This window comes from Pleurodeles waltl, chromosome 3_2, assembly GCF_031143425.1.
Source record: "Pleurodeles waltl isolate 20211129_DDA chromosome 3_2, aPleWal1.hap1.20221129, whole genome shotgun sequence".
Lineage (NCBI taxonomy): Eukaryota > Metazoa > Chordata > Amphibia > Caudata > Salamandridae > Pleurodeles > Pleurodeles waltl.
Window position 1 is genome coordinate 92,144,623 of NC_090441.1, and position 26,449 is coordinate 92,171,071.

Here is a 26,449-nt window from a genome sequence, read left to right on the forward strand (position 1 = left end):
TCTATTTCTCAGCAACAAGAAAATGCAAACAGTCTAAAGCTGTTAGCCATGCAGAAAAAGAATGCATTACGGGTTTCATCTACTTTCCGGCAGCAACCCAAAGGTGTGTAACTCTGTCTGAAGCAGCAAAATGCAAATGTGTGGTACGTGCAGTGGTTCTTTCTTGAGGAAACATCAAATTCATGCCTTCTCTTTAAATGCAGCCAATGATCATTTGACTTTTCATTCTTTCTGAGATAAATCAAGAAAACATATTTTCTAAATTAATGTAGAAACCGCCAGCCCGGTCTGCTCCTTTCCTGTCTGTTCATGGCAGGCGGGCTTTACGTGGTCTCAAGTTTACTCTTGCATGGGTTTTGTTTCCATGGTTCATTTTTGAAATAACTCATTTTACTCTAACTCTTTTACCACTCGTGGAGGGAGGCGGTGATATATACTCTCCGCCTCTGACATTAAAATAAGTGCTAATGTTACCCCTGAGCATCCTCTGATGCTGTGGCGCCGACACTCTAGCTGCCCACCTCCAGACAGCCTCCCAGACCGTGCCGGCCCCTCAGCAGCCAGGGAATGGTGAGATGTGCAGTCCATCACTCAGCATTCCGTGCTGGCAGCTCAGATATCAGCAGGCATGCCCACACCAGCCACCTTTCACTTAGCTCCCCCCTGGGGCAGGTGGGAGAGTCTGCAGCGAGTAAGAACTGACTGGGGCCGAGGCAGTAAACGTCAGCCACCTCCGGGCCCCTATACTCCTGTTATTTTTTGCTTACAGTAGCCCTTTTTCACATCAATCAGCGGATGGATATGAAGACGGAACGCGTCCTTCGTCTGGTGAAACAGTTTTTTCCCAAGGAGAGGCCAAAAAATGAATGGGTGCTGATCGATACTGCGCTCTTTTCCCCATTAGGTTTTATTTTCTGAGCACATGAGCTTAAGTTGACATGAAGCCTCCAGCCGTCCGTTTGTCCATATACCCTTCTGTTTGTCTATCTGCGCCTGTTGGTGAGGTGCCTTTCTCTATTTCTCCCTCAGCGTCTCATCAGCACCAGCTCTCTGTTTTTCGCTTTGTCTTTCTATCTCCTATTGCGCGCTCTCTTTCTCCTCTGCCCTCAGTCATGCAATGCTATCTCATTCCTTCACTCTGAACTCTCTGTCTTCAGGGTTCCTTCCCTCTTCTGTCCTTCTTTATTCGGTTGCGTTACGTGTTTTGAGCTTCCTTCCCTCTCTTATAGCACTCCTATCCTCCAGTTTCCGCTTTCTTTCGTGTTTTTCTTTCCATTCCTGGAAAACCTGGCAATCCTAGTAAAATGGCCGCTGCGCTGGAGCCTGGAGCAGCTGAGCAGCGCCTCTGGCTTCCGGCGCTGTGGCCCCCTCGTGCTGCGGAAGAGGCGCTGCTCGGCTTTTCGTGCTTGGATAATCAAATCCAGGTGGCCCTTGGCGTTGACCCGGCCCTCTCCTGCCATACCCAGGGAGCTTGCAGGCTCACAAAAGAACCTGCGAGGGTGGGAGGCAAGTGAGGGGCACCAAAGCTCGGCTCGTTTTTGTCCCGAGCACCCTACAGGACCTCGGACTGAACCAGAGCCGGGCATCTGCCCCTTTAGTGCCTCGGCCACATCAGTTACATCCGTGTGTAACGAATATATATCATCTTATGCGTGGATTGTGAGTGTCTCTGTATTTGCTACACGAAATAAAGCACACCTGCTGGCTTTGTCATCCCTAGAGGTAGCAGCGAGTGCCACTTGCCCGCGCGTGCGGCTCCACCTAGGCTCTGAGGCGCTAGGAGGGGGCTGCGAAGAAGGTTTATTTCTGTCTTCAAAGACCATCTGTTCCTCCTTAAATAGCAGACTCTCACCGCACCGAAGTGCGCGCGCAGACTCACCCTTTTTGTGTTTTCCAGGACTTTTTGATCTGGCTTTCCGTAATTGGGTGGGTTGGCGTAAGGATCGTAGCCTAGCTTGGCTAACATGGGCGCGATCACCGGCATGTCTCGCAGCACGTCCGCCGGGATTCTGCCCACCCACTTGGACAGCGCCTCGACATTCACCGGCTTGATGACCTGATCTGTTGACCTTTCAACTCTGTGAAAAAAGAAAAATATCATCAGAACATTTTAAAGTTAATGCACCGTTAAGGCTTTATTATACGTATGAATTAACTAACCAATAAAAACTTGTCACATAATCATATAACTTTTAGGGCAGATGTTGCTAATTTGTGTTAAGTGTTTTTTCTATAGCGCGCATCTGACAATTACTAGTCCGTTTTCAACTTTTCCTTCCAGACATGCGGCTTTGGGTGTGGGTCTGTCATCCTGGGGTCATCTCATCTGCCAACTAAAATATTGTGAGGTGTTTTAAGGGGATAACTTTGTGGGGTCAGGCTTCTCACAGGTTACCGTGAGGCTTAAGGCAGGGCCCTCTGGTAACTAATTCCATTTTTGGCAGATGCTACAAGCACCGATTTCTTTGTGTAAAAAACGTATTCAAAGAAAAGAAAACACATGGGGTCTGGCCAGGTAAGCTGCCTCATTATTAGTGGATACAGGAGGCTGCTTGCGACTAAAAATCTATAAATCTTGGCCAAGGTGAGCGGCCCCTGCGATGCATGTGGTCTTGGGCACAACGTCCCACTGCCAGCCACCCCCTGTGACAGCCCTGGGCGTATCATAAATTCATGCTTCAGATGTGCAGTATTGTCCTCTCTGTCCTCATAAATAAAACAAAAATGCACATGTCCTATGAATTCCATGCCCTCTTAATAATTTATAGCCGCTTCTCTCTGAACATCTGCCAGCCCTGACTCAGACTTCCTGCCCCTCTGCCCCCTCTCTCTTTCACTGTAGTCTCTTGTGCCCCTGGTGGGTAGGCCCCTGAGGAGGCAGGGATGAAGTATTCATTCATTTTGAGGTTTTCCTTCAAAAAGGAAGCCACGTCTATGTCAATATCACATCAGATCAGTGAAATTGCGTAAACGATACAGTATTTGCAGCAGTACTCACAGTATTATTCGGGGAGTGACATTTTAGAAGGTTAGGAATACAAACTGGTATTCCATTTGCTCTTGAGCTCGCCATCAGGAGGATTGGTGCTTTCACATTACAGTATGGTATATGTTCAGCGTAGTCACAATCAATAAAAAGGGAGGCCTGCGGTATACGCCGGTGGAACTATGCAACCATGGGGCTACAGAGTTTTCCGCAAACGTATACATTTATCACACGAGCCACATATCCCACCACCAGCTGAATTATTTACAGGTTTCAACAAATGGATTCAATGTTAATATAGGCGACAGCACCACTATCAAAAGAGAGTAAACCTCTACACCGAAGGATACATTGGTTTGAATACCATTTAACAAAAATAATTCTCCGAAGAAAATAAATATCTTTAACATCTTAAACAAATGCATTTCTGTTATCCAATTTATTTTCACGCTGTGTGCTACAAATACCATCTCTAAAGTTGTATACAAATATAAAATAATGTTTACTAAGTCTGCAAGATCACAATAGCCTCCTAAAAGATCTCATAGATCACATTTTATGGACACGCGTAACCTTTATAAAACACAAGAACTCCCACCGCCATAAAATGGATTACAATTTATCTATACAATTATTCTCTTCATTTAAAGGAGATGAGGATAGAAGACTGAGAACCGGGTGTAAATGATATACAGTACTAATGTCTACTGCAGTCTCTTAAAAACCATAGTGTGGATACATAATAAATCCAAAACAGAAGAGCAGTTCAAAGGCATGACTGGGATGTTCAGACATCTTATTACAAGATGTGTGCACAAGCAGGGGTGTTTTGTGCTGTGTGCAACAACACTGCACTCAACAAGACACAGGGCATGACGAGCACACAGCAACATCACAAAACAAAATAAAATGATGGACGGAGTGTTGAAACTTTTCAAACACTCACCCGCAGTCACAGATCTGGGTTTAATCCATCGTTATTTAGCTCACCACTTCACCCCAGTTTGGACCCAGCCATATGCAAACAGTCTTCACCCTGTTCCCCATGGGAACAGTCCACCCCAAAATGCAAGGCCAGGTCCTCCCTGGACAGGAAACAAACATCCTGGGACCGGGTTCAGGGTATCACCCTTCATCAGCCAGGCTAGCTTGAATCCAGTGGCACAGTGAGCACGGGACCCACATCTGGGCATACCCCTGCCACTGGGTCCAAACTGGGGTGGCATGGTGAGCAAAAGAACAATGGATTAAACCCAGATCTGTGAGTGGGGGTGATTGTTTGCATCGTTCAGCACTCCGTCCATCATCCTTTTGTGTTACTAAAGCACGTGCACACATCCTGTGACTCTTGGAGTTAGAGGAGGCTGTTTTATTTAATCAGACTTCCCAAGTTAGTTTCCAAGCAAGACAGGATCATTATTTGGCCTCAATAACATTTTCAATAGAATCTTGTGAAGTGTTTGGGTTCCTTCTTATCAATGTGTGTTAAAACGGCAATACTACCCCAGATCGTGTGGCATTTCTTGCCTTTTCTCTCTGCACAGTTCATACTCTGCCGCATAATTCCGGTGGCCGTGAGTATATGCGAGCATACAATCAGCAGAAACAGGCATTGTCGGATGAGGTCCAGGTTATCCGGCCGGTCTCCACTGTTTAAGAGAAGCCCACATCTGCATTGCATTTTCAGTGAGGTCACAGAGGTCAGAGGTCATGCCTTACAGTTCAGTCTCCTTCTCGTACCACAGCCGCCCCTGAAAATTCGAAAGTTAGCTTTTCATTGATAACGAGCTTCAAGTGTCAGCCCGGGGTTGTTCTAAGAAGAGGCCCTGAGTGAGAGGGGGTGCAATCTGGGCCAAAGACGCATCTGAAATGGCTGCTTGTGTAAATATGGGCTCCTTTATACCTTCTTCAACTACAGACCCCCCCACCCCGATTCCCCCAGCCTTACTTGCCCCCCCCCCTCCTGTCTGCCCCTCTCCCCGAACTCTTTCCCCGCCTCCTCCCTGTTCTTATCTCCTGTTCCCTCCCCCTCGCTCCCTCCCTGCCCCTCAATTCAGTTCTACCCTCCTCCCCCCATTTTGTTCCTCTGTTTTGTGGACGCCCGTCCTTCATGTCACTCTTGGGGTTCCTATGTATAGTGCCTCCCCACCCCTCGAGGCTCACGCGCTAAACTGTAAATAAATGTGTCAGCTTTGAAGGGCGTCACGTCAGGTATGTTCTTTGGTTGTTCAAACAGTATCTTGCTCAAGGCTTTTATTCTAGGAATTTCCTTCTGCGGGGAGGTGATTGGTTCTAGGTTTCAGGTGTGCCCTGAGGCGCAGTGGAAGAGTTCTGCTGATGTAGGAGGTTGCATGAGTGATCTACTGTGCAAGGAGGGTCAGTGTTCTGTGCAGTCAGACCCCCACTGACCCAGAGACTGTGCTCAGACTTATGGTCCGGATTCAGAAACAGAGTGGGAGTAACTGGCAGAAGAGGGCGCTTTGAAGTCTGGCGCTCAGGAGGCTTCCTGGGAATGGACTTCATTTTTAGGGTTTGGCCTGAGCGCTGCTGTCGCCAGACAATTATGTGAGCACCCCCAGAGAGGGGCTTTGGCTCCGCCCACATGTTGGGAGTCTGAAGTACAGGTTTTGCTTGGGCAGAAGTTGTGAGCTTCCACAAGAAAAGTGCTTGCCCTCCACACAGCTGTGATCATTTTGTTTATTTGTCCAGCTGCTGGGGTTGAATATTCAAGGGCACACATATGACATTGTAATGCTATTAAAGTGTCCTAGGTAATGATGTAGCAGAAATGTTAGCTCTGTCCCTTATGTCATAATGATCATACATACGTGACAGTTTACACATTATGGTAATCAAAGCACTGATAGTTCTAATTTAAAGTGGTGTCAGAAAAGCCATATTATCGTGCACTCAGCCTAGGTTAGCAATTGAAACCTATGTGGTATAAGGTTTTATTTCTTGATTAAAGAATGAGTTTGTCATTATGGTATAATTAATGGTGAAAACTAATGGTGTGCACTAAAATGATATTTTTTAGTGAGAATTCTTTTAAATGTGATGTGCAATAGAAAAGTCTGTAGTAATGCCTCATAGTTACATGAAAGGGTTAATAGAATATATTTGTTTAATATGCATTATAACATGAACGTCTGGAACCTTATTAATATTGAATTATGAGTTAGGATGCTAAATGTGTATTAAATGCATAGATGAATGTGATGTTTTAATTCAATGCATTAGCCTAAGTGAGGCCTGTAAGGCCCTGCTTCGTGACTGTGCAGAAAATGTTTGGTCATTCCTTCTAACATGACTCTTTCTCCAGACCTAATTCTCATGAGAAACTTGGTTTAGTAATATATGTTTTATTGTTCTATATATAGAGAGCCTGGGAGCTTGCCCTTCAGCTCAGTACATTCAGCACTGTGGATTGGCAACATATGTAACTGTATCAACGTTGCATGGATGAGAACCAATAGAATATTTTCTGTCTGTGGGTAATGGAAATTTATCAACATGTTTCAGTCTGTGTCGCCAGCTCAATTTCTATTGGATGTTACATCTTCTACGTCATGTGGAGTGATGGATTAACGAATCATCTTGCCATATGAACTGTAACATACCGTTCCCCAACTGGATTTTGGTCAGATTCAGATTCTGAATCCCTCCCCCACTCTTTGCTGCATGCTGAACCCCCTGGACACTGAGAGAAACTGCCCTCTCTCCCCTTGGCTCGTGGAAATGTTTTGCTGAGCTTTAGAGATTTCCCCTGACCCAGAGAAGACTCTTGACTGAGCTTCTGAAATGCTGATGGTTTCCTTTTTACTTACATTTTTGTCTGCCTTAGTTAGTAACCTGTTACCCCAGATCTCTTTTTCCAAATTAAAGTTGCAGTTTTTGTGTTTTTTGCCCACATGTGTTTCGCCCGACACATGTTAGCCACTGATTGGCTGCTTTGTAGGGGTTTCCCTTGCCTAAACTAGCTTAATTTAGACAATTTTAAATTACCTTAATGCTTGTAAGAACTGAACATCGCTTATTTTCTGTACATCACATGATTCTTCTAATGTTCTGTATTGTTTTTGTTGAATGTTTAGTTTTGCTAATGTTAGTTCGCTTGAATCTCTTCCATCGCCTAGGTCAACCCTTGGTGATTTTGTATCTTTATAACTTTACCTTGAGAATTGTTTACATGACTTTGAGTTTGAGCTTGCAACAAACCCCTTAACTTTATGTGAGACTGGAGTTTTCATTGTATGGCCACATTGGTAGTACAGTTAGTTTGAGCAATGATTTGCATTGAAATTTAATGATTTGTTCTCCACACCCTTATTCTGGATCCAAAGATTCACTGACTTGTTTAGGAATGTTCCCGCAAAGGAGAAATTCTGCAGCAATAACTAAGTCATTTATGGCGTTTTTCTCTGGCAGATGGGAGGAGGGCAGTCAACCTACATTAATGTTTAGGTCTGACTTGATTGTGCAACTGTCACCTGACTTTTTCACCTATACCAATATTATTCTATAGTTGTTTGCTTTCATACAAATACATATCTATTTCCATGCTATTTAGTTGTAATGTTTCAAAATACCAAACAACATTCCTTTAAAGTCAGACCTTTTGGCATTGCCAATGCATGTTATTTATATACTTTATTTGGAGACAGGGTTATATGTTAAGTTATATTAGTTTATAATACAGAGATCTCTATAGGGATGTATTGGCATTGGTATGGCCTTGCAGTGCTACTGGAGTTTGGGTGCCTACATACTCTGGTCTTGAGGATGCAGCTAGAGACCAAAGTCTATTTTGTGTCTGAGTTACATCATCAGTAGTGTGTCTGACAAATAGGGCCATTTTGCATGTTTGTTTGGTTGTAAGTGTGTTGTAATGACTAGAGTCGTTTGGTATTTTTAGTAATTTGTTTTTAAACAAATTCAGGTACGTGCTATCTGGGAGCACTGGTGTTTACACTGCCCGCCTGGCAGTATATGTCCAAAGTGATTGAGAGAATACCATCCAGTTAGTGTTCACATTTTCTCCTTATACCCGTCTAGTCGTGGGGTGTTGGCTTAGTGTGTTATATGTTGTCATGGAGTGGCAGATTGGTTTATGAAATGCGGAGTGCTGATGGGAGCTTGTTGGGGTCCACCTAACTATTTGGTGTTGGATGTGTGTGTTTTTCTCACTAACATGTTCTGTTGGATTTGGAGTTGATTAATATTATGAATATTGCTACTGTCCTAACCCTGGTGCTGCCCAACAATAGGAAATATCTGGGCCATGTTGAGTGGGTGCTTAGTGTTCTGCAGTGCTTAGGTTACTTTGTTCTGGTGGGTGCTGCTGGGCCTTATCAGCACCAATGTAAAGAGATCAGGACCCTTTTTTCTCCTCTTCAGCAGGGTAAGGAGCTCCAATGTCACATCATGGCATGAGTGACTGTATCAACTGTATGCCAGGTCTTGTGCAGTGAGTTAAGAGACATGCATGCACACTCGCTGCCCTGTCCTTCACCATCCATTCTTCCACTGTTCGCCATCTGTCTATTCCGCATCATTCCATCCATTCACCATTTCACCTATAAATACTTTCACTCTTCCACCCACTATTTCATCCTCCTATTTAGCCATCACTCCATCTACCCTTTCATCCTTCCATCTAGCTGTCCGTTAGCACTTCCATCCACTTTCCCTTTCACCTGTCAATACTTTCAGTCATCCATCCATCTAGCCAGCCTTCCATCCATTCTTTCTTTAACCCTTCCGTCCTACCTCCCATATTGTCTTCTTTATCTCTTTTCATGTTTTCTTCCTCTCCCCTTCCTTTCTTCTCCTCCTCATTCCTTTCTCTCTATATCTACTCATCTATTGTCTCTCATCCTTAGTTCTGTTCTTACCTTTCTCTCCCATGTTGACTTTTTGTCTCCCTCTCTGTGTTTTCCCTATTTTCATCATGCCTATTACTCTGTTTGCTTTGCATAGCATGTCAGTTCAGCCCCGCCCCGCACACCTCAATCATAGCATGGTGACCTTAACAGCAGTATTTATGAGCAGTTTGTCAGCAGCCCTGCAGGTAGAAGAGGCCCATAAACAACTAATTAAGGGCCAGATGTAGATCTTGGTGGATGGGTTACTCTGTCATAAACGGGACAGTTATTCCGCACGCCATACTACAATTTCCGTACGATATAATGGAATCGTAATACAGTGGATGAGATATCTGTCACATTTGTGATAGAGTAACCCAGTCTGCCAAGATCTGAATTGGGCCCTTAGTTTTTAGTAGGACCCAGATCACCAGCCCATCAGGCGGCGTGGCGGCCTTCAAATAAGCTGGTTAAGTGGGGCGTTCATTACGCCACTAATGGGTGATTGGGTGCTGCCATGGTGAGGCAGGGTGATGGTGCAGGTTCAACCAGCATTGAAAGGATGCCACGGACCCATGTGCAAGCAAGGGAAATGCCCCCCTTGAGTGCTGCTTGGGTAGTAAAATACAGGATTTTATCAGGGTTCAATGGGTCACTGAGGCCTCTGGGCCCTGGTGCCACTGCACCTGCTGCACCAACGGTAACTACACCCCTATCTCATTCGGCCACTGGGTATCAAAAAAACAAAAGTCTGTCCTAACACCTATGTTTTGCAAGCACAATAAGCACCTGTGCTGGGCTAGTGAAGTTAAAGTCTGGAAGAAATATCCAGCAGGGGAGTTTTCAATAAGCGGGGACGGTTTTCATGTTCCCGCTCTTTTATAGTACTGTGTTTGTTTTAGAAACAATTGAGCACTTGCATTCATTTTTTAACAGATTAAACACAGGTCTTCTGTCTAATGTGTTCTCCCAAATGTTGTCTGTGGTTTCCTAGTGGAAGGTGTTGTTGTGCTGCAGCAACGTCCTGGTACCTGCTGCCTCTTCAAGGCTCTACAACACTCATTTGATATTGTTAATTAGCCCCCGTATCGCGCCGAATCTGCCCTCAGTATAGCGCTGTGGCGCTTGCCTACAGATCAGATGTCAAATTGTGATGAGGTATACACTTTACTGAGGTTCAGGCTGGAGAACCGAACCACATTGCTTACCTAGTTCTTCAATTGGTGGAGGTGACCATTGGCAGACGTGTGTGTGCGGTAAGTACCCGACAATAGCAACGGCTACTAGATGGCTTGGAAGGCATTTAATTGCATAAGTAGACTGTGTTGTTTTTTAGCGTGTGTTAGATGTTGTGGTATAGTGCTTAGGCCACTCAGGTATCTTTTTAGGGGAGCGACCTGCAGCCTAACACCTAGACACCATTGCAATGGAAGGAAACGAACACACAGCTTATCAACTCACACGTACTTTAGAGAGGCTGGGACTTGGAGGCAGGCTTTTCACTTTGTTTAACAGCGCCTACGGAGGAGATGCGTCTCCACTGTAAGAATGCTAGATGTGTCTGTGTGCTTGAGGTAGTACACAAACAATTACTTAAAGTACACAATTTTTTGCATTCTCACACCCGTCACCTCACTCCCACTGACTGCAATCCCCTCACACAGAATTAGGTAAGATGTTCTTCAAAGAGATAGCCTTAAATTCACTGACTCTACCCACCCCCCACACAGGCTTAGTTAAGGCGTGATTCAAAGATCTCACCTCAAGCTCACTGACTCTACCCCCTCACATATGCTGTGATGAGATGTAAAAAACTGAGGAGCCCCTCTCATACCCCCACAGACAGAGTGATGCAACTGTTATAGAAGAAGAAGGTTTATGGTATGATCGAGAAGGCCTTATTTCGAGTGACACCAGAGTATGTGCTTGAGTGGCCGGTGTGCACCTCCACTAACGAAGCAGCTAATGACTGCACCGTTTATGTTACTTTTCTCAAGGGTTCCTCCAGCCACATCCGGGTCCTGCTCATTAGTCCACAGAAATGTGAGGCAATAGTACCATGGATCCACTTGCTTAAGTGTGGCCTCACCAGTGCTGCTAGTCCAAGTGGCTCATATAACAATGTGTATCTGTAAAGCTCCTGTTCATCCAGAAAGGGTTTTTGCCAATGAGTAACAGGTGTGTACATACAGCTTCCTTTACTCGCTCTGAATTGTTCCTCCATATGTGGAGGAGATGTGGCCAAGTGGCTGGAGCTGCTGCCTTTGGAACCTGGAGACCCAGGCTCCTAATCCGGCCTTGGCGCTAAACCTAACATTGTGTGATTCCGGGCAAAACAATGAATCTCTCTGTACTTAAATGTGTATAAAATGTATTTGTGTGATCTCCACTTGATGTACATGATATTGTAGATCATCTCTGAACTCTCATGTAATGCACACTCCTCCACTGCTTCACAGGTATCTTCATGTAATGCACAGTGCTCCACTGCTTCACAGGTATGTTTGCACTATATAAATACCAATAAACACATACACACATATCACTGGTGTGCACAATTGGCATCTTGAGGCACTATTGAGAGGGCAGCAACCAGCACGCCACCGGGAGTTCATAAAGGATTAAACAATGAGCTGAGGCCCTCTCTGAAGTCTGGGAACAAGCCCTTTGAGGGGAGCATGAATACCCTGTTTATCTTCAATAGCGCTCTCTGCCCTGATGGGGTTTACTATCCAGTTGCTCCCCCTGACACAACGCTTTGAAACAGCTAACTAACTAACTAAAAGTTAGTGGTGTAGAGGAGAGTGCCATTGTGTGAAGTGGTGTTGAATGAATTGATGTAAGGTGGAGTGGAGTGTCGTAGAGTGGTATAGAGTGTCAAGGAGGTGAGTGTTGTAAAGTGGAGTGTCGTAGAATAGATTGAAGTGTCGTGGAGAAGACTGGAGTATCATGGAGTAGAGTAGAGTGTCGTGGAGAGAAGTAGAGTGGAGTGATGTAGAGTGGAGTGGTGTAGAGTGGACTAATGTAGAGTGGTGTAGAATGGAGGGACGTAAAGTGCAGGGGCATAGAGTGAAGTAGAGTGTCATCGAGTAAAGTAGAGTATTGTAGAGTGGAGTAGAGTGGAGTGGCACAGATTGGAGAGTATAAAGTGGGATAGAGTGTTGTAGAGTGGCCTATAGAGGAGTGGGGTATAATGGAATGCGGACAGTGGAGTGTCACAGAGTGTAATGTAGTGGAGTGTCGTGGAGGGTCGTGGAGTATTGTAGAGTGGAGGGTCATGAAGTGAAGCACTCTTGAGGAGTGTTGTAGAGTGGAGTAGAGTGGCGCAGAGTGTTTGTGTCATAGAGTTAAGTAGAGTTTTGTAGAATGGAGTAGAGTGCCCTAGAGTGGAAGGATGTAGATTAGAGTGGCTTGGGTGGAGCAGCATAGAGTGGGACAAGAGATTGTAGAGTGACTTAGTGTCGTAGAGTGGAGTGTTGTAGAGTGTCATAGAGTGTAGTGTAGTAGAGTGTTGTGGAGCGTCATGGCATATCATAAAGTGAAGATGCATAAACGTCGTGGAGTGGAATAGAGTGTTGCAGAGTGGAGTAGAGTAGCATAGAGTGTTTTGGTGTAGAGTGGAGCAGAGTATTGTAGAGTGTGATAGAATGGAGAGTCGTAGAGGGGAATGTAGTGGAGGGAAGTAAAGTAGAGGGACACAGAGTGGAGATGTGTATAGTATTGTGGCATTGAGTGGAGTGGGGTAGTGTGGAATTTAATGGAGTGGGGTAGAATGGAATAGAATGGAGTGGAGTGGAGTGTCGCAGAGTGAAGTGTCGAAGGGTTGCATAGCACAGAGTGGAGTAAAGTGTCGTAGAGTGAGTAGACTAATGTGCCCTAGTGTGGAGTAGAGTGGGGTGGCATAGCACAGAGTGGACTAAAGTGTCATGGAGTGGAGTAGTGTAGTGTGGATTGGTGTAGAGTGGAGTAAAGTGGCATAGCGTGTCATAGAGTGGAGTGGCATAGAGTGGCATAAAGTATTGTAGAGTGCTTAGAGTGGCACAGAATGGAGTTTTGTTAGTGAAGTGACGTAGAGTGTCGTGGAGTGTCTAGAGTGGAGTGTTGTAGAGTAGAGTCACGTAGAGTGGCCTAGAGTGAAGTGGTGTAGAAAGTCTTAGAGTGAAGTGACATAGAGTGGTGTAGAGTGGAATATTGTAGAGTGGGGTTTCGTAGAGCGGAGTTGCATAGAGCAGAGTGGGTAGAGTAGAGTGGCACGGAGTGGAGTAGAGTGCTGTAGAGTTGAGCAGAGTGTTGCACAGTAGAGTGGTGTAGAGTTTCCTACAGCCTTTCTTTCAGCACACCACCGGTACGCAGCAAGATTGTCACATAAATCCTCTGACTTTGAAGTCAGAGAAATAAAAGCAAACAAGGAGGCCCTCATTAGGACAGCCAAAGTCCTGTGTCGGGATGACCGCATATGCGGGCGTCCCTCCGTGGTACCTATTACCGGCCCAGCGGGAAACACACCACAACATCAAGCCGGCGGCAATATTGCGGTGCGTGGGGTTCAACACCACCCGTCGTGCTTTTCACTGCCCGTACTGGGGCAGTGAAAAGTGCGACAGGGCTATCCATGGGGGCCCCTGCACTGCCCAGTGCCCACTCCAAAGTGCATGGGCAGTGCAGGGACCCCCATGGGGCCCCCGGCAACCCCTTTCCGCCAAAGGCTGGTGGAAACACGGGTCATAATCTCAAGCAGCGCTGCCCTTGTGGATTGAGACCGCTGGCACCGCCAGGCCGTCAGCTGCTGGGAACCTGGCAGTGGCAGCCGTCGGACCGTGGCTGCTCCCCCTGTCATAATATGGCGGTCGGACCGCCCCTGTCAGCAGTGGTCCGAGCGCCACCGCGAGTCTGGCGGTCCATAGACCGCCAGACTCGTAATGAGTTCCTAAGTTCCCTCAGAAGACAGAGCCTGACATTTGACCTCTGTCTTTGAATGAGCAGAACATATGACAAGAGTAGAAGGTCTATTTATAGAAAGTGAGCACTTGTGGAAGAAAACAAGGAGCTAATCAGATAGGTGGTAAACAGGCTGTGCTCGATGGGATGGACAGAGACATGCTGGACAGCCTAAAACAAATAAAGCTATCAGCAAATAGAAAGCAAGCAAATGTGAGTTACAAACCACAAAAGCCAATAATAGGCAATGGGTGGAATGCATTCCCAGAGAAGCTTTCGGAAAGTTCCAACCAGACTCTCTTTGAACTAAAAACTGGCCTCCAGTGTCTCAGCTCCTGAGGAAATTTCCGAGGCTAAAATAGCCAGTCCAGCACTGTATATGGTGTGATCTCTCAGAAATACTTTTCTTTATGCTTTATGCTTCCATTGTTACATGGTCCTGAATATAAGATTGTTGATTGTGAAGATTTGGGTGTCCTGTATGAAAGGGCTTGCAGGCCATATTGTGCAGTACACTCACAAATACTGTCTTGAGTCCAGTCAGGTATGTTTACTTAACTTTGAGCTCAACCCGGGTAGCTGTGGCTACGAGCAGTAAGGCTTAACAAAGGAACAATGTGTAAAGCATTTAACAGCACCAAACAAAAGAATAAGGTCACACCCCAAGAAAGAAACAAGACACCAATTTATAAAAATAGATTAGATTTCTATGAATTGTTAGAGTCATTAAGCAACAAAATAGACCAGAGAGTTCTGAAGATACAGATTTTAAAAGCAATAAATAATTATTATATCAACCACAAATAAGCACTGGCCAACAAAAAGTTTGGAAACTTTTCTAAAGTTTGTAAAACTTAGTTTGGCAACTCCAGCCCGAGTTGGGTGACTACATCCAGCATGACAGAGGTCTATGGGGCCAGAAAGAATACTTTGGACAGTTACCTGACCACCTGTCTAAGGCAAGTTCAAAACTTCATAGGACGACCACCATAAACATCAATGAAGTGGTCCTGATGCTGACGGATGCAGCCAAAAAGATGCTCAGAGGATGTTCTGGTTGTGGTGCTGTTGACTGGGGTGCCTTTGTGCTGCCTCCTCAGTCCACGGGTGAAGTGGGGAGAACTTGGCCACAGAGGTCGGGATGCCTCGAAATCCTTTACGTTGCAGTAGCCAGCCAGCTGATGCTGGGCTACTGGTCAGTCTGCCCCACAGTTGGAGTGGGCGCTAGTGGGCAGAATGAATCTGGCCCTGGATAACACTCCTGGGGTCAGCAGACACGAGTACAGAGTTTGGCTATCTTGGAGGTGCTCATCGACTGGTAGCAGCAAATTGTTTGTGGTGTCTAGTAACTTTTCGACTTGGGCAACTTCAGCTCTTGTGTGCCTGGAGCTGGTTCCAGGAGATCAGCCCACTGATCTTTGGAGTCGCTGCTGTTGTTGGATGTCCGGAAACAAATTTTCTCTGAGCCAGGAGCTGTAGGCACAGCCCAATCTGTGCTAGGCCCAAGTGCAACAGGTGCAGGCCTTCCAAGCGTGCAGCCTCTCTTTGCGCGGGTCCAAGGACAGCTGGGCAGTCATTCTTTGGTCCTCTCTCAGATTCTAGCGTGATCTGAGGGTCAGGGTGCCAGGGTGAAAGGAAGATGACTACAGGTAGGTGAACTCCAGTCTTTATTTCTTAACACTCCAGCATCCCGGCAGCAACTGCCTCCTCCCGGATGTTCCAGATTCCACGCAGGGAACTGGAACCTCGCTACCCCACCATTCTATTGATAACATCTCTACACACACCCCTTCCTTCACAATAATGAAAATGAAACTAAGGAGTAACAACAATAGAAACATAAATCAACATATATACATAAATGCAAGCATAGCACAAAATACAAAGTACACCCTGATTGCCATGCATGTAAGTGACCCATACTAAACTAATACATGAATTGTGGATGGCATGACTTCGTTCTGCTCGAAATTCTCCTTTTATTGCCACTATCCTTGTAATATTCTCTTGTTTGAACGCCCATGCATCTACCCACATAATCCGTTTTAGATTCTGGTACAATTGAAAGAAATGACTTGTTCCACGTTTTTCCATTTTCTAACACCACAACATGATCTTTGACTTTGCTTACCATTGTGGGAAAAGAAAATCTAGACAAACCCCGTCTGCACAAAACCTGGTCTTTTAATTCTCACCCAATCACCTTCCTGAACAGCTAAACCTCTGTGTTGCTTTTCCTTGGTTCTGTATTTCTCCTGCACCGCAGATCTCACATCCACTACGCCTTCCATTTTATCCATGTCAACATTCTTTCTGGCCATCCATTCCTTATTTAATTTAGAGCCAGCTACTCTACCTCTTAGTAATGTGAAAGGGGATATTCCTGTGCTTATATGGGGAGTGGTTCTTATCCCCCATAATAAATCTTCAATGGCTTCTTTCCACCGTAATCCATTGACAAGAGCCAACTGCTAATTGTCTTTTATAACACGGTTCAGCCTTTCCACTTAGCCATTGCTACACGGATGGTAAAGGGGCAACAGAATATGTTTTATGACCAAGCTAGCTAGAAAATCCACCATCCCTCTTGACACTAGTTGTGTACCATTATTAGTCACAATCTCTTCCTGCAAACCTTCCCTTAGAAACACTTCCTTAAAAAATGTAATTACTGAATCAATGTTTATATTATCTACAAATTTAATTTCAGCCCTTTGGTCATATAGTCCACCATCACTAAGGCATACTTTGGTAAACATCCTATTACTCCAAAAGATCCTGAGACATCAAACGCCACCTTAGACCATGGCACATTTTTAACCTCAATCGGGTACACAGGGGAAGGATATGTTACCTGTGGCTTATCGCTTAACACACATATGCAATAGCCACGGACATAATGTTTAATTGCTTTATCTATTCCAGGCCACCAGAAATATTCTCTTACGCAGATTCCAGGATGCTCCTCGTGTGCCAGATCTAACAGTCTTTTACGTAAACTGCTTGAGACTATTAGTTGACTACTTCAAAGCATTATGTTCCCTACAAAGGACAACTCCTTTTCAATTCTTTTATAGGGAATTAATGCTTCTGGGGTGTTCTTCGCGATAGGCCATCCCCTTGTGACAAAGTTCTTGACCTTGTGCAATTCTTCATCATTCAATAATGCATCTATCCACTCTAGCTCCGTCAAAGCTCCCTTTGACATTTCACCAACAGAACTCACCACACACACCATTTCTGAATTGTCTACAACATCCAGTTCATCTTCACTCTCTTTCAGGGGTAATCTGGAAAGACAATCAGTCACCCAACTTTTCACACCCATCATATGCTCTAGTTTATAATAGAATTCCCGTAGTCTATATTGCCATTTTGCAATGCGGGAGTAGTTCTGTCCCCTCCCTTTGTGGTGAATAGGTCCATCAATGGCCTGTGGTCTGTTCTTAAAATTAACTCTTTTCCCCACAGAAAATTCTTAAAATTTTGTACACCCACCATATAGCTAAGGCTTCTTTTTCAATTGTAGAGTATGGAGATTCACACCCACTCAAAGTTCTCAAATGCGATGGTTTCTTATTTTGCATCATTCCCCTGTTGCATAGGTACAGCACCAAGACCTATATTACTAGCAGCAGTGGAAATTATACATGTATCATTGACATCAAAAGCCTTGCGGGGATGTGCATCAGTAATACTCTTTCTGATTAACTCAAAACTCTTGTTACATTCTTTGTCCCATATATGCTTGAGTTTTCCTTCAGAAAATTACGCAAACATGTTGTCATGTCAGAAAAGTTGTGAACAAATTTCACATAGTATTCTACTAAGCCAAGAAATGACTAAAGTTGGTCTATATCGGTAGGTGCTGGTGTATGTTGAATAGCATCTAAAATTTTGATTTTGGGTTCAACACCCTTTTCTGATACATGATGTCCCAAGTAATCCACGCCTTTTTGCATGAACTTTTATTTGTCTTTCCTTAAAGTCATCCCACTTGTTTTGGTAATTTCTAACATATCCCTCACTCTTTCATCATTTACCTCTTCAGTTTCACCAGATATCAAAATGTCATCTTGAAAATACATGACTCCTTTTTTGTTATCAAACAATTTGTTAATCAATCATTGAAATATTGCAGATGCCAGCCCAAATGGCATACGGACATACCTGTACACTCCTTCAGGAGTCACAAATGACATATTGGGGGTCATTTTGACCTTGGCGGACGGCGGAGGCCGTCCGCCAAGGTACCGCCGCTGAATGACCGCAACGCGGTCAAAAGACCGCGGCGGCCATTCAGACATTTCCTCTGGGCCGGCGGGCGCTCTCCAAAAGAGCGCCCGCCGGCCCAGAGGAAATGCCCCTGCAACGAGGACGCCGGCTCAGAATTGAGCCGGCGTAGTTGCAGGGGTGCGACGGGTGCAGTTGCACCCGTCGCGTATTTCAGTGTCTGCTTAGCAGACACTGAAATACTTTGCGGGGCCCTCTTACGGGGTGCCCCGCGGCACCCCCTACCGCCATCCTGTTCCTGGCGGGAGACCCGCCAGGAACAGGATGGCGGTAGGGGGTGTCAGAATCCCCATGGCTGCGGCGCGCGCTCCGCAGCCATGGAGGATTCACAAGGGCAGTGGTAAACCGGCGGGAGACCGCCGGTTTACCCTTTCTGGCCGCGGCTGAACCGCCGCGGTCAGAATGCCCTCGGGAGCACCGCCAGCCTGTTGGCGGTGCTCCCGTGGTCGGTGACCCTGGCGGTCACCGGCCGCCAGGGTCAGAATGACCCCCATAATGTCTAGAATCCCTACTCAACTCTATCTGATGGTAGGCAGAGGATATGTCAAGAGAAGTAAAACATTTTGTTATTTTCAAGGTTGCTAACATTTCATTATTATTTGGTAATGGTTGGCGATCAACCCAAATATTGGAATTTAAGTTTCTCAAATCCACACAAAGGGGGTGATTCTGAGCTTGACGGGCGGCGGGAGCCGCCCGCCAAGTGGGAACCGCCAGAATACCGCTGCGCGGTCAAAAGACCGCCGCAGTTATTCTGTGTTTCCCGCTGGGCTGGCGGGCGACCGCCAGAAGGCCGCCCGCCAGCCCAGCGTGAAACCCCTTCCCACGAGGAAGCCGGCTCCAAATGGAGCCGGCGGAGTGGGAAGGGTGCGACGGGTGCAGTAGCACCCGTCGCGATTTTCAGTGTCTGCATGGCAGACACTGAAAATCTTTTAGGGGCCCTCTTACGGGGGCCCCTGCAGTGCCCATGCCATTGGCATGGGCACTGCAGGGGCCCCCAGGGGCCCCACGACACCCCTCACCGCCATCCTGTTCCTGGCAGTCAAAACCGCCAGGAACAGGATGGCTGTGAGGGGGTCGGAATCCCCATGGCGGCGCAGCAAGCTGCGCCGCCATGGAGGATTCCTCAGGGCAGCGGAAAACCGGCGGGAAACCGCCGGCTTTCAGTTTCTGACCGCGGCCATACCGCCGCGGTCAGAATGCCCTTGGGAGCACCGCCAGCCTGTTGGCGGTGCTCCCGCGGTCGTTGACCCCCAAAGTCTTAAGGATTTGTCAGCCTTATACACCAAAACTATGGGAGCCAAACCTTCCAACCCCCTAATGGGCTCAATTATGCCCAAAGAGCATAATTTTTCTAATTCTCGCTTTAATTCAGTGCATAAGCCTAATGGTACTTTGCGCAACTTATGAGTTACACGTCTGGCACCTTGTTTTAATATTATGCAATGTTGAAATCCTTTGAGTTTTCCCAGTTTCTCTGCAAATATTTCTGGGTAATCTTTGATCCAATCGTTAGCTACCCTTCGGATTAATCTGGTGTATGTTACTTCTTTTTGACAGCACCATCTCAGGGTGATTTGGGTCCAGGATGATTCCTAATTCCCCTTGCTCATTCCAACCCAACAAGTTAGCCCCACCTTCACAACATACACAGCTCCCACTGCACGGTTCCCATTTAATTGCAAATTAGCCTGAAATTTACAGATCATTTCTACTTGCTTTCCACCGTAAGTGAAAATGTTTATATGGGACTCATGCATTACCATATTATCAATATCCTTAAAATCCATCATATTCATTAATGTGAAAGGGGAACCTGAATCTACTAGAAATTTCACATTCTTATTGTTCACTGAAACTACACAAGATGGTAGTTTTTTTTTGTGTGTCTCCATCATGGATGATATTTCAATAGTTCTGTTCCGTTCTTGACCACCAGATGAGAGCATGAGAATACTTTGTCTTCTTCATCAGAATCCAAGTAGTTATTTTCAATCATTTTAACTATTTGTGACATTGTATTCTTTGTGCTTGCCCTACATACCTGTGTGAAGTGACCACTTTTTCCGCACTTGAGGCGTGACTGGTTCACTGCTGAACAATATTTAGAATTACTGTAGGAGGCTGGCCTGGCTTATAGGGGGTACCTCGTGGTACTTACACCCTATGCCAGGTCTAGTTATCCCTTATTAGTAGAATAGAGGTGTTTCTAGCAGCTTAGGCTGATAGAAGGTAGCTATGGCAAAGCAGCTTAGGCTGAACTAGGAGACATGCAAAGCTCCTACTATACCACTTATATCATATAGCAGAATATCATAAGAAAACACAATACACAGAGTTACTAAAAATAAAGGTACTTTATTTTTATGACAATATGCCAAAAGTATCTCAGTGAGTACCCTCAGTTAGAAGGTAAGTAATATACACAAGTTACATGTACACAAACCCAAAACAGGTAAGTAATAGTAAAAACAGTAATGCAAACAGTGTAGAATTACAATAGGATGCAATAGGTGAACATAGGTCTAGGGGCAACACAAACCATATACTCCAAAAGTGGAATGCGAATCACGAATGGACCCCAGACCATGGGAGCTTGTAGAGGGTCGCTGGGACTGTAAGAAAACAGTCAGGGTGTCCAAGAAACCCCACCCCAAGACCCTGAAAAGTAGGAGTAAAGTACCCCTACTATACCACTAGGACACAATAGTCGTGATAGGGGGATTCTGCAAGAACCACAAACACCAGCAAAGCACTGAAGACAGATTCCTGGACCTGAGGACCTGCAAGGCAAGGGGACCAAGTCCAAGAGTCGCAATAGTGTCCAGGGGGGGGGGGGCAGGAGCCCAGGAAACCCCGGATGAAGGTGCAAGAAGGCTGCCTCTGGGTGGAAGAAGCCAAGGATTCTGCAACAACGAAAAGGGCTAGGAACTTCTCCTTTGGACGGAAGATGTCCCACGGCGTGCTGGGGGTTGCAGAAGTGTTTCCGCGCAGAAATACCGCAAACAAGCCTTGTTAGCTGCAAGGGTCGCAGTACAGGTTTTTGGGTGCTGCTGGGGACCAGGAAGGACCAGGATGTCACCCCTTGGAGGAGGAGACAGAGGAGGTGCTCAGCAACTCATAGAGCCCCCACAGAAGCAGGCAGCACCCGCAGAAGTACCGGAGCAGGCACGTAGAAGATTTGTGAACTGGAGCTGGCTCAGAGTCACAAAGGAGGGTCCCACGACGTCGGAGTCCAACTCAGAGGGTTGAGCACTGCAGGACGGAGTGCTGGGGACCCAGGCTAGGCTGTGCACAAAGGAATCCTTGGAGAAGTGCACAGAAGCCGGAGCAGCTGCAAATCACACAGTACACAGGTTTGCAGTCTAGCGTGGGGAAGCAAGGACTTACCTCCACCAAACTTGGACTGAAGGATCACTGGACTGTGGGAGTGTAGTGCTTTCCTCTTATTTAGTTTCTAAGCACTAACATAACACAACAGAAATGCACTTCTGAGGTCAAAGAAGACTTTTATTGTTATTTTATTCTTCCCCAACCACAATGTTTATGAATGAATGACGAATTAGTAGCTTTCAAGTCCGCGTTAATCAAACAAAATATATCAGTTTGCAATATACACAGCAGGTTATATTTATAAGATATTGAATGCAAAGCAAAACAAATACTTCACCGTGTGGGAACTATTCACAGCTTCATCTTTCTAAGGTCTGCAAGCTGAGGACCCCTGTCAGCCGCGAGAAAGAGAGATTCATCTACCCACACGGGATTGCTGGCAGCCTGCGCCAAGCTCCAGCACGAGGTCCGGCAGATTCGAATCTGACTCTCTGCAGCCTGTTACATTCGTTACAAAGGTGTGCCCCCTCCTCTCAGACCTGGGAAACTGAGCAAGCCTTTTGGAGACTGGCCAGGTCTCCAAGACTACTCCTGTTCCCAAGCTCAAGGGAAGAGAAACGACGCCCATGTACTCTCTCTTATCAGGTCTAGTCTACTGTGAGAGCAAAACATCTTGGTTCTCTGGTGCAAAAACACAGCTTGGAAAAATACAGCTTAGATTCTCAACTGCCATGTCTAACTCCACGTTAAAGGCAATGGGCAGCTAACCTAAATATCAAATGCAATGTCATGTTAAAGGCAATAGGCAGCTAACCTAAATATCAAATGCAATGTCTAGTGTCATGTCAAAGCCAATAGGCATCTAAGCTGAATACAAAATGCAATGTCTTATATCATGTCAAAGCCCATAGGCAGCTGAGCTGAATATAAAATGCAATGTATAATATCATGTCAAAGCCAATAGGCAGCGGAGCTGAATATCAAAATGCAATGTCTAATATCATGTCAAAGCCAATAGGCAGTTAAGCTGAATATCATGTCAAAGCCAATAGGCAGTTAAGCTGAATACAAAATGCAATATATAATATCATGTCAAAGCCCATAGGCAGAATACCTAATAGCATGTCAAAGTCAATAGGCAGCTAAATTGAATACATCATGTCAAAGTCAATAGGCATGCAATGTCAAAGCCAATAGGCGGCTAGACTGGATACAGCATGTCAAAGCCAATAGGCAGAATACAGAATGTAATGGCTAATGCAATGTCAAAGCCCATAGACGGCTAAACTGAATACAGAAAGTAATGGCTAATGCCATGTCAAAGCCAATAGGCGGCTCAACTGAACAAAACATACCATGTGCTACTGGTGAACATTGAGCAACTAATATGCGCAGTGGTGAAACACAAAGTCATTGGTCAAAACAAACTTTATCAAATGGCAGGACAGGGAGTCACTTGGATATATAGCTCCTGTGTTCCAGGGACCATGCTCGTCGAGATGAGAGGGGACCCAGAGGACTGGTGATGCAGAAGTTTGGTGCCTGTGTTAGCAGGGGGAAGACTACGTCAACCCACGGGAGATTTCTTTGGATTTCCAGTGCAGGGTGAAGGCATACAGCCCTCAGAGCATGCACCACCAGGAAGCAGTCAAGAAAGCCGCCAGGATTAGGCGCTACAATGTTGCTGGTAGTCGTCTTGCTACTTTGTTGCGGTTTTGCAGGTGTCCTGGAGCAGTCATCGGTCGATCCTCGGCAGAAGTCGAAGAGGGAAGTGCAGAGGAACTCTGGTGAGCTCTTGCACTCGTTATCTGAAGAATACCCCCGTGGAGAGACCCTAAATAGCCAGAAAAGGAGGTTTGGCTACCAGGAAAGGAGGATTGGCTACCAAGAAAGGTAAGAGCCTATCAGAGGGGTCTCTGACGTCACCTGCTGGCACTGGCCACTCAGAGCAGTCCAGTGTGCCCCCAACACCTCTGAATCCAAGATGGCAGAGGTCTGGGACACGCTGGAGGAGCTCTGGGCACCTCCCCTGGGAGGTACTGGTCAGGGGAGTGGTCACTCCCCTTTCCTTTGTCCAGTTTCATGCCAGAGCAGGGCTGGGGGATCCCTGAACTGGTGTAGACTGGCTTATGCAGAGATGGGCATCTGTGTCTGTCAAAGCATTTCCAGAGGCTGGGGGAGGCTACTCCTCCCCAGTCCTTCACACCTCTTTCCAAAGGGAGAGGGTGTAACACCCTCTCTCAGAGGAAACCTTTGTTCTGCCTTCCTGGGCCGGGGCTGCCCAGACCCCAGGAGGGCAGAATCCTGTCTGAGGGGTTGGCAGCAGCTGCAGTGGAAACCCCGGAAAGGCAGTTTAGCAGTACCCGGGTTCTGTGCTAGAGACCCATACCATTCTGGTATTGGGGGGACAATTCCATGATCTTAGACATGTTACATGGCCATGTTCGGAGTTACCATTGTGACGCTATACGTAGGTAGTGACCTATGTATAGTGCATGCGTGTAATGGTGTCCCCGCACTCACAAAGTCTGGGGAAATTGCCAGAGTGCCCACACACTAAGTAACTTGGCACCCATCCTTCACCAAGTGGGGGTTAGGCATATAGGTGACTTATAAGTTACTTATGTGCAGTGAAAAATTCGCTGTGAAATAACGTGGACGTTACTTCACTCAGGCTGCAGTGGCAGGCCTGTGTAAGAATTGTCAGAGCTCCCCATGGGTGGCAAAAGAAATGCTGCAGCCCATAGGGATCTCCTGGAACCCCAATACCCTGGGTACCTAAGTACCATATACAAGGGAATTATATGGGTGTACCAGTGTGACAATGAGAATTGGTAAATTTAGTCACTAGCCTGCAGTGAAAAAATTTAGAAAGCAGAGAGAGCATAAACACTGAGGTTCTGGTTAGCAGAGCCTCAGTGATACAGTTAGGCACCACACAGGGAACACAGACAGGGCACATACTATGAGCACTGGGGTCCCGCCTAGCAGGATCCCAGTGACACAAGGGCTAAAACAAACATACATACAGTGAAATTGGGGGTAACATGCCAGGCAAGATGGTACTTTCCTACAATTACCCATGTGTGATTTACTTCCACAACAGAAGCATGACATCTCAGCCTTTTCGCTTTAATTCCTAGACAGTGAAACCTCAGGTTCACCATATCCATTTGCTTTTTTACCTTTCAGAATTGCTTTTGCACTTTTTTCACTTTTATTTGTTTTATTTCAGCAGACTTGATGCCGTTGTTGCCACTGTTCATTTCCTTCATTTAGTGTTGAGAATGTTCAGTAATCCTCGCTGGCTTCAAAGCAGTTTCCAGTCAGGGTCTTCTGTGGCTAGCAGTTATTCTTGTACCTTTATGTTATTTTTTTCTCTCAATTAGTTGATCTTGTATTATCTCATCTGTGAGCTCCCTATAATTGCAACTGTTGCCAGTGTACGGAGTGCTGCCACAAAATCATCTATTGACTCCCCTGGAATCTGGGAGTGCTGAAGAAATGTATGTCTTTCAAAAACGATGTTTATTCTAGGGTTGAATCTTTTGTCTAACGTACTAATTATAGACGCATATTCATCTATTGTAGCCTTTGAGTCACTTTCATAATTTCCTACTGTGAAAATACTCACTACTTCCAGGGGCAATGTTTCTAATATATCACTGTCTTCTGCACCTAAGTTGTATATTCTTTTTGGAAGTAAAAGTGTTGCTGTCTATTGCCTCTAAATAGGCCTCAAGTCTCCTTCCATATTTGCCAGCCCACAGGAGGCGTTACTGCCACTTGTAAAAATGGTGCAGGTGCAAGTATCCTTTACACTAGGTGATGTGTGAGGGTGACTTGCCGTGAAATTTAGTGACAACTGTTCTTTACTATTCAAATCACGAGGACTATTCAGCATATTTTTTTAATATTCTTCTATAATGTTTACTTAGCCTTTTCCCTTTAAGGTTTCATGTAGGGTGTGTCCATCATCGTAGAGTGCAGGATAGGGATTTCTACACTTCCCTGCGAGTTCTTATTACTCACGTGTCACATTTGTTTTTTAAGCTGTTTGGGCATGTTTCCTAAATTCTTCCCAACCAACCAATATGGCCACCAGAAATGTGCGCTTGCTTCTTTGTGAATGTAGCTTTTGTGTCTGAATGAGCATCTTATTTTCGGAATCTGATTGGGCCTTTCTAATGTGTCCTAAACAGCCAATACGGCTTCCAGGCATGCGCGTTGGCCCTACTCATGCACTCTCCTTGACGATGTCAGTGCAGCTTAAGGGATCGCTGCTGATCCTCATATTGCTTGTAAAATCCCTCTGGTTCCCCTGGCCAAGACGCCTCACCAGCTAGCCACCCTAGCTACCCACCTCACCAGCTCTGTGGCTGGTCCGTTCGCTGCTGCGGACTTCACACTAGCTGCTCGTTTCCTCAACCCTAGCAGCGCATGTTAGTGATTGCTCTGGCCCATATTACAATGGAGTGATGTTTGGTTTCATAGCGCTTTCAGGTATCCTTGAACCCGCTTGTTGCCACTGAAAGGAAGTTGACTACAGGTAGGTGAACTTCAGTCTTGTAGGCACAGTCCAACGTGTGCTAGCCCCAAGTGCAACAGGTGCAGTCCCTGCAAGCGTGCAGCCTCTCTTTGTTCGGGTCCAAGGGCAGCTGGGCAGTCCTTCTTTGGTCCTCTCTCTAATTCTAGCATGATCTGAGGGTCAGGGTGCCAGGGGTGCCATATTTATACCAGGAAAGTGCCCTGAGGGTACTACAAGGGCACTTGCCAATGGGCTACTGGGTCCCATCCCATCTAGTGATGAAGGTCCTGTGATGTGTGGCATCTGGCTATCCCAGAATGCCACATTCTTTCCCCTTCCAAGATGACCCTTCGTCAGTCATCAGGAGTTAGGTAGCCCACCCTAGAGGCGTGGCTATCTGAGGGCTACACGCCCACGCTAGCACCGGTTTGTGCGAGTTTCCCCACTCTGGTCCTGTCTCCATGCTGTCTACAAGAACAAAAAGCATCCTTCTCAGGGGTGTTGGGC

General features: G+C 46.0%; 1 protein-coding gene across 5 annotated transcripts in view; it reads right to left on the reverse strand.

Moving 5' to 3' along the window:
• The window catches only part of TPST1 (tyrosylprotein sulfotransferase 1), a 213,598-nt gene that overhangs the window by 39,758 nt on the left and 147,391 nt on the right, over positions 1-26,449 (reverse strand). For all 5 annotated transcript variants that reach the window (XM_069226879.1, XM_069226874.1, XM_069226878.1 and 2 more), the window contains exon 3: positions 1,880-2,078. In XM_069226879.1, the coding sequence (XP_069082980.1) occupies positions 1,880-2,078 (199 nt within the window). The remainder of the gene's footprint in view (positions 1-1,879; positions 2,079-26,449) is intronic.